This window comes from Lytechinus pictus, chromosome 3, assembly GCF_037042905.1.
Source record: "Lytechinus pictus isolate F3 Inbred chromosome 3, Lp3.0, whole genome shotgun sequence".
Classification (NCBI taxonomy): domain Eukaryota; kingdom Metazoa; phylum Echinodermata; class Echinoidea; order Temnopleuroida; family Toxopneustidae; genus Lytechinus; species Lytechinus pictus.
Genome location: NC_087247.1, coordinates 46,463,926 through 46,480,294, shown reverse-complemented (window position 1 = coordinate 46,480,294; position 16,369 = coordinate 46,463,926). Strand labels below are relative to the sequence as shown.

Sequence of the window (16,369 nt, the reverse complement as noted above, 5' to 3'; positions counted from 1 at the left end):
GAATGACAGGGAGAGAGATACACAAAAGGGTCGGTTAAAATTATCCACAATGTAGATCATTTCTGTAATCAAAATCCATAGTGATTTTAACGAATACTTGTCCAAACGATAAAGACCATGTCGGCACCCCTCCCCTTCATAAAGTGTTTTCATGAATCACCTTGAAATGTATTGCGAAATTCCCCTGCACAAAGATTCTGTATTTGCAATTTTATAACGCGGTAGATAACATGTTATTATGTTTATTATCTATGGGGATTCCCCCACTCTGTTAACTGCACGCAACATCAGTGTCTCGGCCAGATACGTTATGATCGACTGAGGCCAGGCCTGACTGAGGCAGATCTTTTATAACAGAGGGTTGGATGGAGGTCTGTGCCGATCATCTTAAAATCTCAACATTTCTGTGAGTACATAGGCCTACAATACTGTCACTAAATTCTGTATAGAATCTGTGGAATATGAGTATTTTTGCTTGACAAAATGCATACGTTACTTAGTCAAAATTAATATTAAAAAATAAACATATGTGACAAGTCTTAGTATATTATATTGGTGATGGTGGTGGAAGTGGTGGTGGTCATTGCCCTGGGAAGCTGGGGATGCTAGGGGTGCTGAAGCTGTTCTCGATAGGAAACAACCCCTGGAAATCTGGTAGATGTGCTAAATAGCATAAATGTAACCAAAAATGACCTTCATTTTATAGTGAAAACCTTTTATTTGTCTTATCAAATTTTTCGCCAAATTTAAACCAGCACCCCCTGTTTAAAAAATCGTTCACAGGGGTTCTGACAACGTCTTGTTTAGATGTACTTTCAAGGGCGGAAATTTCTTCCAAAAAGAAGGGGGAACCAGGGGCTGGAAAATTTGACAAGCAAAAAAAAAAAAGAAAAAAGTTGTCACCCTTAAATGTAAGGTCATTTAAACCAAAATAAATTTAAACGGAAATAAAAAAAGGTTATCACCCAAAAAGTGTGGTCATCTCGTCCAAAATACTTGTTTTATTGTGAATGATGTATTTCTTTCCATCATAAAAGACCATAAATAGTAGAGGGGCATTTGATATTGTGTCCCCCTACTATTTTGGGTAATGGGGACACTTTCCCCCTGGGATTTCCGCCCATGAGCACTTTCATCCTTCTGGTTTGTTTGTTGTTGTTGTTTTGCTACATGATAGTCATCGGGGGCGCAGAAAAATGTTTTGATAGAGAGGTTTTTGAGGGGGGAACAAGACGTCCAAAAAGTACAAGATTTAAAGCAGGGTATATATCGTGAACACAGGGCTAGGCGGATCCAGGAGGGGAGGGAAGGGGAGCGAATCGGCCGCTGTCCCCTATTGGCGACAGGCGCAAAATGAACGAAGGGGGGGGGGGAGAAAACGAAGAAAGATAAGGGGGAGTGAATGACATAAGAGGAGGGGAATAATTGTAAAATAAAAAGCATTCAGGTCATTAATATATAAAATTACAAATTTCCCTCTTGCTTCGCGTTGGCATTGCATTAGTGTTGAGTGAGAATCTGCTCAACAGGATGACATATGTCGATATGCAAAAATTGTTCTGCTCGCGATTCGAGGTATCACCCTGGGTATCACTACTGCTCTCGTATCATTCGATTAGTGAGATACATGCGTATCCTCTTCATGAATTTCCACAAACAGTGCAACAAATGTCCCCTTTTCACGACAGTTTATCAAATGTTTTCAGTTCGCGGTTTGTATTGTTTAGTACACTCTTAAAATGTTGGGCAACATGCTGTCCACACAACTATTGCTTAAAAGAATTATCCTACTATGGGTAGTTTTCAACCAATACTGTGTAGTTTTCACCCAAACACACATTATTGGTTTAAAACTACCCAGAATTTGATAAAGTTTTAACCATTATTGTGTGACGAGTATGTTGCCGAATATTTGTATGAGTGTACTCATCCTGCTCATGATTATAAAAAGTAATTAGAATGATCCGTTGTTTCTTTTTTTGGAGTGGGGTCTAAATCTATAAACAAAAAAAAAGAGAAAGAAATCAGCTGGCGCTCACATGATTCATGTAGTGAGATCCATATACTCTTTAAATTTTGCTACATGTTAAGTAGTGTTTAAATGTTCCCTTTTGGGCCAGTAGGCCTACATTTAAAAAAAAACCCAGCTTATTTTGTTAGATGATTACAAAAAAGTGCATAGAAAATCCGGTGTTCAGCTCGGAAAATCAAAAGTTTACAGCTCGCACTTCGCGCTCCCATCTTGTTTAGTTAGATACCCATCATATTCATAGATTTAAAGTGCTTAAAATGTCTAGTTTTCAGATTGGAATAATAAACAATTTTCAGCTCGCGCTTCGCGCTCGCATTAATTCATCCGTAATATATGAACCCTCTTCATTAGTCTAGGCAAACAGTCATTATTATAGGTCCCTTTTCTGGTAAGTAGGCCTATAAATTTGTTTTATTAGATGGATATGCAACTTGTTCATGATAAAAAGGAACTGCTCAGAATGTTTGATTTTCAAATCTAAATACATGAAATATCCACAAATTTGATCGCCCTCGCGCATTGTGATGTATATATTATCTTTATAGTAAGGATAAAGCTAAAAGCCACCGCACACCTTTAATATTTGGTCTGCGACCCGATATTTAATAAAACGTAGTAGAATTTGGTGTTAATATTGATACATGGAATGTCTTACTGTGTAATGTTCTTCATCTTATATATTCAAATGTGTGACTATGCTATCCTCATTATTAGAAAAAAGGCAATTTAATATCTAGTAATGACGGCATAGCAATCGTAAGATTGGATACGATTTTAAACCAATTTGGCCTTTACTCCAAAATGAAGGCTTGCAATCATCCAGAATTGTTATATTAATATTCTTTCAGTTTTAATTTGAACCTCAAATAATAAAATTCTTTAAATTCACATTTTCAGAAAATGAGCACAATACGATTTGTTCCAAGATCGGATCGTTGACCAGTACGCCATAAGGTGTGCACTGGCCTTTAGATAAATCTGGCTGAACTTAAAGGGATGGTCCAGGCTGGAAATATTTATATCTCAATAAATAGAGTAAAATTCACAGAGCAAAATGCTGAAAATTTGATCAAAATCGGATCACAAATAACGAAGTTATTGAATTTTAAATATTTGCATTATTCCGGTGAAACAGTTCTAGGCATGTCTTTTTGAATATTTATTAGGTGGGCTGATGATGTCATATCCCCACTTGTTCTTTTGTATTTTATTATATTGTAACAGGTCAAAATGAACTGTTTAATGGAAATTCATATATTTTCATAACTCTTAATTATTTGTCTGTAAGTAATAGAAGCCTTCACAGGAAGTGCACAGGAAGTAGTAGAAAGTAGAAATATTTAACAATCTTCATGCTTTTGAAGAATTATGATTCACACTCTTTCTGGATAAGAGATAATTATGGTCAAGGCTTAGCATCTGTGAATGGAGAGTGATAACTGCATAAAAGGGAGAGAGGATTTTACTCCAATTCACTCCTGCACTGCACCCCATTCAGAGGCTTCTTCATTTTCGGGTCAGAATTATAGGTAAGATAATTATCTTATTTTGTCGATTCTGTTAGTTTTGAATAATAGTTTATAAAGTTGGTTCACAATGCATTTTCTATTGTTTTAAATAATACGTTAGGTTATATTAAAGAGCTATCTTTGCTAGCATAGCATGTTATCCGTCTTATTTTAAAGGGGTTTTGTGAATTAAATAGTTTATTAGTTATGCATCTGTGTTTGTTACTTCAGATGATTTTTATGTCATTTTGTTATATTTTGTATTAATCACTTGTACTTGTATACTTGATTGTAGTATGTAGTTATAAAACATAGAATGTGTTCGGTTCTAATCTTATAGTGAAACAATTTAGTAAAATGATCTTTAGAGTGAAATATTTTGGTTAAATTGAGTTTGGTTATTGAATTGTTAATTCAATGTTTCAGTTTTGTGTCTTCAGAGTTAAGGGTCACGATGATTGCTTACTATGTGTAATAATTGTTACTTTCCTTTTAAAGGTATTTGACATGACATTCGTGTAGCGGGTGAGGCTATCCCTAGAGGAAATATGGTCCTCTAGGCCAGATTGCCAGGGTGAGTGGTTATCATTTATTAACCACTGTATTTCAATGTTATTTTGTTGGCATATTTTAATTGTTGTTTGGTAAAACTTCACTTAATGGTTGTATTTCATTTATTTGTTGAAATAGTTATCCATAACGATGGAGGAACTGAAATTGTGATTAGATGAGTTGGATTCAGGCAATATTGATTAAGTTTAATGAATGGATATAGAAAACATGTTTATCATTTATTATTACGAGTCTACTTGACGTAATATTGATGAATGTTTATCTTAGAGTCACAAGCAAACATGTGTATATTTCTATTCTGTGCATTTTTTGAAACATATAATTCTATTTAATGGTTTTGTTCTTATTGGTTTTTACAGGTTTTTTTTCTATCTTTTGTTCTTGTACTTGGAATTTTGTAAAAAACGATCCATCGATATTAAACGAACCGAAACACAAGGAATGGTGTCGTGTGTCATCTTTCTACATCAGTTTCCGCGTGTTACAAGTGGCGTAGTCAGCAGGATCGATGTTCGTCGTTAGATACAACCAGGTTCAAATTAACCCTGACAATCTGAGGAGCTCATCCGTCTGTTTGGACATCTTGAATTTGTAAATATGAATGTAGCTTTAAGTTTAAGATGTATTGTGTGTGTGCATTGTGTGAATGCTGTAGCCAAAATGTAGTTTGTTTTAAAATAATATGAGGCTACAATGTATTTGATAGGGATTAATACTAATGGAAAGGTATTTTATGAGATACCCTGTAAGAGTTTTCAGATCAAAAAGCTTTGGTCAAGGGAACACTGAGCACTGTTCAAGGTTCATTTTTTTGTGTAGTCATGGTAATGCTGTGTTTTGGAACAGTCCATGCCCCCTTTCTTGTGTAATTTTGGCTGGTTGGATGGGAACCACACATTGGGGTGTAGGAGGCCAGAGACACCAGTATTTTATATGTTGATAGGAGGGAGTACAGTATGTGCAGAGTAAGCTCATGGGTTTGGCAAACATGTTATACCGAGGTTGTTTTACCTGACTGCTAAGAAAACACGAATGCCTGTGAGCAAGCAACCAGGGGACCAACGGCTTAAGGTCCTCTCCGAGGGACCTGGTAATGAGGATAAATGCCTTACCAAAGGGCACTAGCGCACCACTTAATTGGGAATCGAACCCGGGTCACCGGAATCCGAAACCCCCGCTCTACCGACTGAGCTATCGCTTGCGAATAGTTGAGGCGTTTCTTTGTCTGATTCTTGAAGTTTGTTAACTTTTAAAGTTTAGTTTTGGGTCTTGATTAATATTCGGTTTAATAAGTTATGGCGTGAATTAATGTTAATTGTTTGATCCAGAATGTGTATTTAATAGTTTTAGGGGCTACTTTTGAAAAAGTAGGGGAGCCCACGTGTTGATGAAACTGTTTTACTTTTATGTTTCTGTGTGTTATAGGTTATTATATTGTAATATGCTGATCTTTTTTATTTGTAACTGGGATTTGGCTAGGAGTACTGCTAGGTTTAGTCAGGATAAAGTATCAATGTAAATTTCGAGAACCTCAATCTGAGACCGGGATTGCATTAGAGGGATACTGGAGTGACTATTGGGACAGTAAAGTTTTTCTCTTTACCTTTGTTTTTCTGTTAACCTTCGAGGCCGGAAAGGACGCATTGGTAGTTGAGTGAATTAGTCAAAAGTTATAAGATTTTTCAGTATGTTATATTGATGAACCATTGTTCCATTGGAAATTGCTAAGATTTGGGGAAAAATCTGGTAATTGTTGTTATTTATTTATTGCCTTGTAATTTTGCTAAACAGTTTGAATCAGCTGTAAGGATAAGTAGGTATATGATATTGTAGTGATTGATTTACTGGTTATAAAGTATGTAATGGTCTGTTATTCATTGAGATACATGGATTGTGAAGGTTATGTCGATAACTAAACAATTGGTGTTTTTTTTTGGTATAAAATCTGGAGCTGTTAGGATCAGTTAGGAAGCACTTGGAATGTTAATGCTAGGAGCCTCATTAGTTGAAAACTGAAACAGTTAAGTTTTTGCACTAGTCAAGATATGTTTTCTGTTTTTATTCTCGTCACGAGACCAGAAAGTTCGTATTAGTGGTGCGGGTTCGCCAATACCGAGTTATTGCTGGGATTTTCATATTCTGTATCGGGTGATTACTGGCTTTATATCTTTAGTGTCATGGTTAATTGTAAATTTATTTGTTCTGTAACTGGGAACAAGCATCTCCGGGTAGTGTTATTTAAAGTAGGACTTTAATTTGTAATAATTTTGGTATAGTGAGTGCCGGGACGTCACTCAATTAAAAAGGGGAGTATGTAACAGGTCAAAATGAACTGTAATGGAAATTCATATATTTTCATAACTCTTAATTATTTGTCTGTAAGTAATAGAAGCCTTCACAGGAAGTGCACAGGAAGTAGTAGAAAGTAGAAATATTTAACAATCTTCATGCTTTTGAAGAAGTATGATTCACAATCTTTCTGGGTAAGAGTGATGCTGAATGGTCTTTGGGTCAAAACATCACATTCCAGAGCTATGAGCTTGTATGACGTAGATAATTATGGTCAATGCTTAGCATCTGTGAATGGAGAGTGATAACTGCATAAAAGGGAGAGAGGATTTTATTCCAATTCACTCCTGCACTGCACCCCATTCATGGGGCAGGCAGAGAGGCTTCTTCATTTTCGGGTCAGAATTATAGGTAAGATAATTATCTTATTTTGTCGATTCTGTTAGTTTTGAATAATAGTTTATAAAGTTGGTTCACAATGCATTTTCTATTGTTTAAATAATACGTTAGGTTATATTAAAGAGATATCTTTGCTAGCATAGCATGTTATCCGTCCTATTTTAAAGGGGTTTTGTGAATTAAATAGTTTATTAGTTATGCATCTGTGTTTGTTACTTCAGATGATTTTTATGTCATTTTGTTATATTTTGTATTAATCACTTGTACTTGTATACTTGATTGTAGTATGTAGTTATAAAACATAGAATGTGTTCGGTTCTAATCTTATAGTGAAACAATTTAGTAAAATGATCTTTAGAGTGAAAGATTTCGGTTAAATTGAGTTTGGTTATTGAATTGTTAATTCAATGTTTCAGTTTTGTGTCTTCAGAGTTAAGGGTCACGATGATTGCTTACTATATGTAATAATTGTTACTTTCCTTTTAAAGGTATTTGACATGACACTCGTGTAGCGGGTGAGGCTATCCCTAGAGGAAATATGGTCCTCTAGGCCAGATTGCCAGGGTGAGTGGTTATCATTTATTAACCACTGTATTTCAATGTTATTTTGTTGGCATATTTTAATTGTTGTTTGGTAAAACTTCACTTAATGGTTGTATTTCATTTATTTGTTGAAAGAGTTTTCCATAACGATGGAGGAACTGAATTTGTGATTAGATGAGTTGGATTCAGGCAATATTGATTAAGTTTAATGAATGGATATAGAAAACATGTTTATCATTTATTATTACGAGTCTACTTGACGTCATATTGATGAATGTCTATCTTAGAGTCACAAGCAAATATGTGTATATTTCTATTCTGTGCATTTTTTGAAACATATAATTCTATTTAATGGTTTTGTTCTTATTGGTTTTTACAGGTTTTTTCTATCTTTTGTTCTTGTACTTGGAATTTTGTATAAAACGATCCATCGATATTAAACGAACCGAAACACAAGGAATGATGTCATGTGTCATCTTTCTGCATCAGTTTCCGCGTGTTACAATATGAAATTAGGTACTATTCAAAAACTTTCTACCAAGAATTAAAACAATTGGATTGACAACTGATTAAGTGCATTAGTTATAAATTGCCACAACTTATTTCATCACAATGGAGACACATCATTTTAAACATGTATGAAAAAAATGAAACATTTATGATTTCATGTAATAAAATAACAAACAGGAAAGTGAGGATGTGACATCATCAGCCCACCTAATGAATATTCATGACGATGTGCATATCACTGTTTTCACAAAATTTTGATAAACTTTAAAATTCAATTACTTCTTTATTTGTTATCCAATTTTGATGACATTTTCAGCATTTTGCTCTGTGAATTTTACTGTATTTGTCAAGATAAAAATAATTTCAGCTCGGACCATCCCTTTAAAACATAAGTCATTAGTTAGAATTATACCCCTCAAAAAGCGAACAACTAAAATAAGCTTTTATCGACCGATCGGGGAAAATGTGGATGAAAATGTTATCTCCCCTCCCCCATCATTGGCGAAAGCTGGATCCGCCCCTCCATGTCCTTATTACATCAACACTATAATCTTTGACATTATAATAACTACCATGGAAATCTTGATTTTTATTAGCTGCTGAACTTTGTTCCTATATTACTATCGGAATAGCAAGCAAACATTTTTTTGATAAGAAGGAATACTTTGCACTCTTGTAACTATAATGTCTGAATAGGAATGTTTAAAACTTTCTTGTGGTAACTAGAGGCGTATTCTCCTTCAGCAGGAATGGCGGCTTCTCGAGCACCCGGTGCACCGTCTTTGTCGAAACAGCAACGGCAATATGGCAACAGTTTCTTTAAATCTTCCCAAGAGGGTTTCGGGTTTATCATCCAGAGTGGGAGACTAGAGTCTGCTCTTGGATGGTACCGATGTGCTTACAACTGCAGCGATAATGACGATGATGCGGTTTCGGCAATCAAGAATATTGCCATGGCAACCTGGAAGTTGGCTTCACTGCACGGGTCAGTAACAGACAGAGATCAAAAGACACAGAAGGTGAGATATGGAACTGAGAAATGAAAGTTGGTTATTTATAATTAGTGATACGGTAATACCTCCATACATTGATAATTTTGGCAACACGGCAAGTTTTTGTTATTATCATCAAGTGCTTTGAGATCTCAAATTTACAAAAAATTTGAACAGATCCTGATCAGATTTGGTAAGTGACCCGTCACAATGGATTTAGCTTGAATCTTAAAAAAAATTATTTTCAAATTCAAATATTTGAGCTCAGTGAATATAAATCTAGTGTTCGGCTAGTCAACATCATCAGTCGTTCCATATTTGTTTTAATCCATGAAGTTTAAAGCCATACAGTTTGGACTATTTTTGCCTTTTATTTGGAATATATAGACCTATACTCTTTTTCTTTTTTTTTAAATTAAAATGCTATTTATATATTCAAGATCATCGCCAGGCGTCACTTCAACGATGCCCTCCAGAACTTCAACGAGGCACTTCTGCTGAAGTACTGTAAGACCGCCGCCTGGACCGACCACCTACAAGCATCCATGCAGAAGTGCGGTGAGGAAGCCATCGAATGGATTAACAAATCTTATGAGGATGAGCAAGAGAAAATGGGCTTCCTTACTGAAACTCTTGCTCACATGTCAGATGGCAAGAAAAAGGCAGAAGACTACATCCAACTGGCAACCCACCTCTTCGGTCAAGGACTAACAGCACTTGGAGAGCTCAAGTACAAAGAATGTTTTAGGTAAGCTTTACAAATGTATATTGCAATGATTCAGATTGCATATGATATTTTGGTAATTAATTCAATTACTTTACATTCCTAAATAGGTCTAAATCCAAACAGCATATTATCGATTATGATGAATTACTTCCAATACCTACAGGTTTATGAAAGAGTGCTATTTCCCTATCCAAGAGGCAGCTAGAATGTGTGGCAAAGACCCAACCATTCATTCCGAAGTGGAAGTTCTCAAGGAGGATGTTCATCAGCATACATGTCTTGCAGAAGCTGGAAAGGCAAGGGCTACTGGTACGTTCCAATTTCAAATGTCACATTTGTCCTTCTGCCAGATATGTATTTTTTGTTCGATATCAACCAAGGAATATTGAATAAGATGTTGATAATTTATGACAGATTGATAGGATGAATCCCCAAATTCACTTTCATCAGAACTAAGGAAAATTGTAATATAGATAAATGAGTATTTAATAATGCCCAAATTCACTTTCACCAAAAACTCACGAAAATTGTTATAAACAGCAGCGTTTGTGTCTCAGAGATTGGCCTAAAGTTGTACTTTCATACATTTACATTGGAGGTAAGATTCGATGAAAATAAGATGTATAGGAAGACCCGTAATGAACTATATAGAAAGAGAATATAGGCAGAGAACAGGAAAGCATTTAAACGGGACTAGAATGGCAGTAGTATAATATAAAAATGTATATTCAATCTACGAACCGGAAATACGATTGGATACCCTCTCATTTTTTAAAGAAACATTTAGAAATATTTTCAATTCATATATGTTTAAAGAAAACGTCATAAAACAAGTTTAACTGATGATACAGTCATATCACATTGACCCTATTTAAATCTCTGTCGCGATGTACGCCCTGAGATAAAGTATTTCAGTCTGTTGTCTAAAAATATCCCGAAATATCTCTTCCTGTTGGGCAATATCCGACTGCTATGTTTCAAATAGTAACCTCATTGGACAGACATAGATTTCGCAATGCGGCACCTTCACACACCTGGGAATTTCGCAATAGGGTAAAAGTCAGAAGCGTTGAATGGAGGGGGGGGGGGCAGCAAGGGGGAGATCGCCCCACTACAAATAATTTTACAATTTGAAAAATTAATAGTATGCAATGGAAATATGTATTTTTATATAGTTTTTTAAAGGCATTGTAAAGCACTATAAAACCATTAAACTTGGCATGAAAATACTATTAAACATACAAAAATATAAATTTATGCAAAAATATTGTATTATAATTTGGATAGCAGATCGCATCTATAATCTTTTACATTTTTGTTTTTCACGTTTGCTTTCTCCCCTCATCCGGAATATGGTTCGACGCCCCTGGTTAAGGTAGATGTCTAATAGAAACCCTGTTATGAAGTTATGTCAAACACAGCATAGCATTTCCTTCGATTATTCACAACAAATAGTGAAAGTGAATATTGTTACTTTAATACCAACACATTATGTGCATATTATGTAAACTTATTGAATATGAATGTGCGTGAATACTTACTGACATTATGTTAGTCACAGTTGAGCAAATAAAGGAATGTTCTTTAGGACTATAGTTATGACAGTGTATACATGATGAAATCTATAGATTGCCATTTCATAGTTTAAGATGAAGTGATTTTATTTATTTATTTTTTAATCTTAGAAGTATATGTGTTAAATATTATTTCTTGCTATTTCGGCCTTATTTATAGTAGATTCGATTTTAAATGTAGATGACGATTGATTGTCGTATTAATCTTCCGTTCCTCCTTTTGTGGTAAACATGACAACCATTTATTTTAGGCGATGCACTCTTGGAGACAGGACTGAAGGACAATGTGGATCTGAACGTGGAGTTAGTGTGGTCCGTCATGGACTGGTACAGACAGTCTGCTATCTTGTGTAAAGGAAGTGATATTGAACAGGAAGCTATTGCTTATAGCCGGATGGGAAGGATTTATGGCAAGGTAAAGAATATAGAATACGAAAAGTATTTTTGGAAAAGAAGAAAAGGGAATCAATAAAATATCCAGACAACATACGGCAAAATAAATAATTTCATCATTGTGATGAAATTACAGATAAAGATGTATTATATGATGAGCATTATTATGATTTTCCTCACCTCTTAGCAAATCTTGTCGACAGTATATTAGCATTGCATTATTCTTTTCCCACTACTGTTTACATGTTTGATAAAACAACAAACAAACAAAGAAAGAATAACACAAACAGCCAACATTTTTATAACAAATATATGGTTTATTTGTATCACATGTATAACGCAATGATAATGTATGTTATCATTGGTACTAGGTCCTGAAGTTAACAGTGAAAGGAAAGAACTGCTATAAAAGGGCTATAGAGCTTGCACTTAGTATGGCTCCAAGAAACTTCCATAACGTTGGTAAGTAGGTATATATATCATAAAATATTTATTCGTCTTTCTTTCTGCACATATACATTTTGTCTTACAAGTGTGATTTCACATTCTGCAAATGCAAATCAGTTAATCATAAACCAATGTTACAGTAGAAAAAAAGAAGCACATCAAATAACGAACGTATTGAACGAAAGACAAGGAGAACCCCTGAAAAAGCAGAGCTTGTAAGGCTAGGGTCTCCTTTGGGCCAAGGACATGACTGAATACTATTCAGTGTATACATGTATTATCATCAAGTGGTGATCAGCGGAGTAACCCGTTGAGGTGGAGGTGGGGGACATTTCAGTGGCAAGGTGCCACTTTTAGTGGTCACAAAAAGCATCCTTGAAAAGTTATACTTCTGAACCAAAGAACTTACAATATAATATTGACTCTGATGGGCTGTTTGACATAATTGCCATGGTAGTTACCTTTGGATGGCAAAGCAACTTTTTTGCAAAGGGTCTCTTCAAGGGGTTGTTAATTAGTTAAGAGTTACAATAAAGACAAAAGAGCTAAATACTGTTTGTACATTGAAAGGAGTGAATCATGAGAATAAAAAAATACTCGTAAATGTCTTCTTTACCACAATACTTATCCCAGATTGGTTCGAGGAGAGCAAGAAGTATATTGAGGAATTCCAGAAGCGACTTGACAAGGGCACAGAGGAGAACAAGGAGAAGGATGCAGCTCTAGCTGATATGAAGGCAGACCTTGATAAGCTCAAAGGCTTCTCAAACCTATCTCCCGAGGAGTATGTCGCAACTCTGTACAAGACATGGCCACCCAAAGCTCAAGGGGCAAAGTTGAATGAGAAACTCGCTACCAAGAAGCTGCTCTTGAAGGCCATCAGTCACTATCACCCAGACAAGGTGGACAAAGAGGTCCATGGCAAGAAGTGGTACTACTTCACGGAGGAGATTACCAAGTGTCTAAATGATATTTACATGAAACACAAATTTAGTGATGTGGAATAGTGCTTCATTTTGATATAGGGATCGATTGAACTTTTTAACTCGATCCTCTGGTATAGTAAGGGATTAGGTCAGGATAGTTGACGTACTGGACGATATTATAGAAAGTGAAGAAAAAAAAATAGATTTGGGCAAATTGGGCAAAATATATAAAAAGCCGCGAGAATTTAGCATTTTTTTTTTACATAAAAATTATTTCATTATAGACTTTGACCTAATCGGAAAATACTATCATAGTTCACCCTTCCTTTCATCTTTTTCATTTTCAACATATTTTCTTTCTTTCTTTGTTATCAATTTTTTTTTGGGGGGGGGGGTGGTCGTGATTTTTTTGGGATGAGAAATGGGATGGGGGAGGGGGGCTGCCCCAAAATCCACCCCATCCATACGCCAATGTTAGGCCCTATATTTGGATGACGCATATCCGAAGTATTTTACTACACTCATGTGCATTATAAAATCATGGATGGAAATACCCACTGTTCGACATAATCATGTTAATGAAATTAGGCATTATCATGATTCAACGGAATACCATATATAGAGTCGTATTGCCCAATTTTTAGAAACATACTCTGCCAGTAGTTGGCATTGCCGATCGGCTAAGAGATAGAATTGGAAAGCCCCAAAACATCCTCATACATTGTTATAAAATATTTGTATCTAGAATATGTATTGATGTTAAAGTGATCCGTCATATTTTGTCAGTTTTTTGTCATTTTAAAACTGCAACCGTTACTTATTAGTACAATATACGAATTCATCTTACAAGAAACTATCATGCCAAAGAAGAAGAAAAAATGTAATTCCTATCATGCCTATTACTTCAAAGAGCTTGTCGGAACCCAAGAAACTGGTGTGGTGAAGAAATATTGTGGAGGAGACTCGACTCATGGATTCATAACGGAACATCATTCTTCAAAAAACGTGTTTTTCCACATCTCCGCTATTTCTAAGGATGGTCGTCGACCAGTGAGGATTGGAGATGAGGTCATGTTTGACTTATCTGGTTCCGAATTGATACATAGCAGAATCGGTCCGTGTTTTGACTTTAGGCCATGAGGAGTCTTATACGATAATGAAATTCATCGAAAGAAACTCTGGGAAGAGGTCCGCCAGGCATACAGAAGGAAACGATGTAGAAGCGGGTAATCGAAGGCGACGATGCAGACGTGGAAGACGAGGTGAAACTCACCGAGGTGCATGGGGATGATCATGAGGGTGAATATCGATGCATGGGAGCAAGACAGAGATGTTGATGGCGGCTGGGGATATTTTAGCACTCTGCTGACATGGACTGATGGCTTCTCAAGGCACTAAACATGCACAACTAGGTCCAATCGTAGGACGTCAAATTCCATTCTTAAACTTCATCATTCTTTAATGAGATACGATGTTATATTATATTACATGTGATTATTTTGACCATAGCGTATCTTATCATTTTTTTAAAGAATAGCTCTACATTGATATTGATATTCTATTTTGATTCTTGCCGTCTATTAGGCCTACAATTCGCCATGCAATATAAGCATGTTGCTGTAGAAGCAAACAAAGTTTATGGATCTCGATGAAGAAGACCCCGACCAAATGATTTGAAATCATCATTTTAAACAGTTTTAAATGGGTTGTCCTCCTCAGCAGATAGTATTTTAAAAGAAATGAGAATAAAATAAAGAAAGATTAAACACTGAAAATCTAATCAACATCGGATGCAAAAGAAAAGCGTTGAAGATTGTGTTTGATTTCACAACACAGTTATAGGCCTGTGCATATCCCGGTCGGTATGCAAATGAGGGAATCATTGATGTCACCAATTATTTCCTTTGTAATCTATAATATGAAATATAATATATTTAATTAACCATCATAATAAAGTCACACAATGTTTTATTCCTCCCTGAATATGCGGAATTGACATTGTGACTTGAAGGAGAGTCTTCTTATTATCAAATCTGCAAAATATGAAATATTGCATAATTCATACAATAAAATACAAATGAAATAGTGATTATCATACCCTTCTCCGAGTGGCTAGCTAAGGAAAGCAAAGGGTCGGTCTTCGGTATGACCTGGACGCGGTCGGGAATCCAACATCTCATGTTCATGAGGCGGTCGCTGTATCCATCTGAGCCCGCATGCCCGATAAAACTGTTAACTAAAATCACTTTTCAATGGAGTGTCAGTCGGAATTCATGCAGAGTACATAACATTTGAAGTATGGTGTAAAAAAAACTTGAAAGATATTAATCTGCCAAAAATGAGAAGGAAAACGATGATCATGAGGATAAGAGTAATAACGAATTTCAATGGTTTGGGGGTAAATAAGTTTTGTGATAACATTGAACGAGGAAGGAGAAAAATCATAATATGCTATCATCCGCTCATGTATAAGAAAAGGGAAAATGAATGAATATTATTGTTAAATCTATTATACATGTTTATCGTTCATATATTTTGTCTAGCGATTGTAAGTACAACAAGATTCCAGTTATGCTTATCACTTTGTGAATAAGATTATTGTTTCTGAAAACAATGATTGATTGTTTATATATATATACAGTGCGTCCCACAAAAAACGAAACCGAGATTTATCGATGATTTATCATAACTCAATCACAAATACAATAGACTAATGACTTACCATTGTAAAGCTTAGAATCTCCTCTTTCATCTGAAATTGCTTAGATTATTTCTCATTCACGCATGAGTGAGCAAAAACAATTTGAAGAGGGGATACCAAAAAGTCATTTGGCGGGCTGTATCTGGGTTTCAAATAGAAAAACACATTTTCAAAAAGGTCAATATCTACTCTTTAATTTGATACCTCAATTACAGAAAATGGTCAAGAAATAACAAAGTTCTGGTTATTTGAAATAAGGCTTGAATTTCCTTAATTTCATAAAATCAAGAGGTTCTACAGGCTAGCGTTCAAACTCACTTGACACTCCGTTTTGTTGACGATCAGCCATGCATTAAGTCTTTTGTTAACCATGCGATTGCTTCTGTGGGAAACCGGTGAAAACACGTTTATTTTATGAAATTATGGAAATACAAGCATTGTTTCGAGGGAACATAACTTTTTTACTTCTTGACCATTTTTTGTGGTTAAAGGTATCAAATAAAAGAGCAGATATTGAACTTTTTAGGCATGTGATTTTCTTTTTGAAATTCAGATACCCCCCGCCAAATGAGTTTTTGGTATCCTTTTTTCAAATTGTCTTTGCTCACTCATGCGTGAATGGGGAATAATCTTAGTAATATCAGATGAAAGAGGAGATTCTAAGCTTTACATTGGTAGGTCATTTGTCTATTGTATTTGTGAGTAAGTTATGATAAATCATCGCTTAAACTCGGTTTCGTTTTTTCTGGTACGCA

At 35.4% G+C, this 16,369-nt stretch overlaps 1 protein-coding gene across 4 annotated transcripts; it reads left to right on the top strand.

The window, feature by feature from the left end:
• Positions 1–235: 235 nt before the first annotated feature.
• Positions 236–14,645, top strand: LOC129256273 (uncharacterized). Of its 4 annotated transcripts, none has more exons than XM_064097199.1 (9): positions 302–406; positions 7,290–7,365; positions 7,724–7,860; positions 8,602–8,873; positions 9,287–9,594; positions 9,737–9,882; positions 11,399–11,562; positions 11,912–12,002; positions 12,621–14,645. In XM_064097199.1, exons 3-9 carry the CDS (start codon positions 7,812–7,814, stop codon positions 12,992–12,994), a joined length of 1,404 nt encoding a protein of 467 aa, XP_063953269.1. In that variant the 5' UTR covers positions 302–406; positions 7,290–7,365; positions 7,724–7,811; the 3' UTR covers positions 12,995–14,645. The 4 variants fall into 4 exon arrangements, with proteins under 4 accessions (XP_054750496.2, XP_063953269.1, XP_063953267.1 ...); XM_064097197.1 differs by lacking the exon at positions 302–406 and adding an exon at positions 6,688–6,813; XM_064097198.1 differs by lacking the exons at positions 302–406; positions 7,290–7,365 and adding an exon at positions 6,746–6,813.
• The last annotated feature ends 1,724 nt before the right edge of the window (positions 14,646–16,369 follow it).